Here is a 2,233-nt window from a genome sequence, read left to right as displayed (position 1 = left end):
TTCATTGAAGTTTTAAATTTGACAAAAAAAAATTCAATAGATATCAACCATTTACAATCATAAGATGAGAAAACAAAGAAAGAATCATTCTCAGAAAGCTTTGTCCACATTAATATAATCACTTGCATTAGGAAAAAGAAACATAGTATTTAAAAAAATATAATTTAAACATTTATTTTATATATATATATATATGCTATAACTGCCTCATGCTACTGTAAAGGATGAAGCCATGACTCGTCAATGTCGCCAGAAAAGGGGATAATATTTGACAAGGTAACACTAGTTTGTATGATGAAATTGAAGTGATTTCTAAGACATAAACATTAGATTGGTATCCAAGTGTGAGGAAATTTAGATGTTGTGCTTCCGGCCTTCAAATTATTGTGCTCGGATTACCCTTTGAAACACTTGAAATGGACGTTCTCATTTTTCCTAGAGAGGAAACGTAGAAGAATATAGAAATTGTGGCATGTCATTCACCTTAGAGCATTGTTGGATACGGGGTGGAACCGTGGTTGAAAACCAAAATTGTGGTAAAAGGCTAAAAAATCAGAAGTCTGAGTTGTTTTACAGTTAATGTGATTTTGACCACGATTATGATTCATTGTACCATCCTTCTTTGAAGAAATCTGATTTCCAAACACATACTCACACACCTATAGTAGTGTGGTCAAACTAAAAAGTTTTGAGCCAGCATAGATATCAGATCAGAGTTGATTGCCCGAGTGTAGTACTCATCCATAACAGTTTTAAAAACCAGATGAAAATTGGATATAAAACCGTATTAGGTTTGAACTAAAATCTTCTCCACTCACATATTGCAGTCCGAATCAGAAGACATAGAATTTCACATGCTTACCCATAATTGTGAAATGGAGTCTACTACGAGAGCCTCTATCTTTTTTCTCAATCACTCGACGACCAAAACTACCTGACTAGACTAATCACCATTCATACCAATACTACCGTGAAACCAAATAGTTCATCAAAAACCTTCACCTCATTTTCAAGAACCTCTTTCTTTTAGAATGCTTTGTCTCTTCTTCTTCTTATTCTTCACCCACAACGCCATCACTCTCACCACACAACACTCCACATGCTCCTCCTCTTCCATTGGAAGAGCATTCTTCATCTACCCCGTCCGTTTTCTTGACCCACAAACAAACTCCACCGTCTCCTTCTCTTGCCACTTCTCATTCTCCATCCTCTCCTCCCCCTCTTGCCCCTCCAGAGACGGCCTCTCCTTCCTCATCGCCTCCTCCACCCCCTTCTCCACCCTCTCCTCCGGTTACATGGGCCTCCCTTCCCCACAACGCTCCTCCCTCTCCTTCTTCGCGGTCGAATTTGATACCGCCTTCTACCCCTCCCTCGGTGACATCAACGATAACCACGTCGCCGTCGATGTCAACAGCCTTGCCTCCTTCGCCTCCACCAATGCCGCGTCGACCTCAAGAACGGGAAAATCATCACTGCATGGGTGGAGTATACGCATGCAATGAGAATGGTACGTGTGTGGGCTGGCTATTCCTCAACTAGGCCTCCCACTCCGATTCTTGCTGCCCAAATTGACCTTTCTGAGAGACTTGAGGACTTCATGCACGTTGGTTTCACTGCCTCTAATGGAGAGGGGTCCAGTGTTCACCTTGTTCATCATTGGCAGTTCAAGACTTTTGGCTATGACTCTCCCTCCATGTATGTGGTGGAAGAAGGAGATTGTTTCTTGTGTTATGAAGGGGATTCAACGGGTGAAAGTGAAGGTTCTAGCATGTCGAATAAGGACATTGAGAGGAAGAAAAAGATTGGGGAAATGGCTCTTGGGTTGGGAGGGTTGACAGCGTTTGTGGTGTCTGGTTTGGCGGCAATGATTGTGGTGTGTGTTTTCTTGACAAAGAAAAAGAGTAGTGTTAGGAAGAATAGGAAATTACAAGGGCAAAGTTGTAGGTTTTAGACGAGTAAAATGCCAACAAGGTTGTCACTTTCGGATATTAAGTCTGCTACAATGGGGTTCAATCGAGATAGGCTTGTTGGGGAGGGTGCATCTGCCAAGGTTTATAAAGGGTTTCTTCCTTTTCGAGGGGATGTGGCTGTGAAGAGATTTGAAAGAGAGAATGATTTGGATTGTTTGCACAACCCTTTTGCTACTGAATTTGCCACCATAGTGAGTTACTTGCGGAACAAGAATTTGGTTCAGCTTAAGGGGTGGTGCTGTGAGGGGAATGAGTTGGTTCTG

General features: G+C 41.9%; 1 protein-coding gene across 1 annotated transcript; it reads left to right on the top strand.

The window, feature by feature from the left end:
* The first annotated feature begins 1,031 nt into the window (after positions 1-1,031).
* LOC121174363 (L-type lectin-domain containing receptor kinase S.6-like) lies at positions 1,032-1,502 on the top strand. Its single transcript, XM_041013568.1, has one exon. It carries the CDS (start codon positions 1,032-1,034, stop codon positions 1,500-1,502), a length of 471 nt encoding a protein of 156 aa, XP_040869502.1.
* The last annotated feature ends 731 nt before the right edge of the window (positions 1,503-2,233 follow it).

Source organism: Glycine max, chromosome 20, assembly GCF_000004515.6.
Source record: "Glycine max cultivar Williams 82 chromosome 20, Glycine_max_v4.0, whole genome shotgun sequence".
NCBI classification, from domain to species: Eukaryota; Viridiplantae; Streptophyta; class Magnoliopsida; order Fabales; family Fabaceae; genus Glycine; species Glycine max.
Note: the sequence above shows the minus strand (reverse complement) of the source record. Positions and strands in the feature narration are given on the sequence as shown.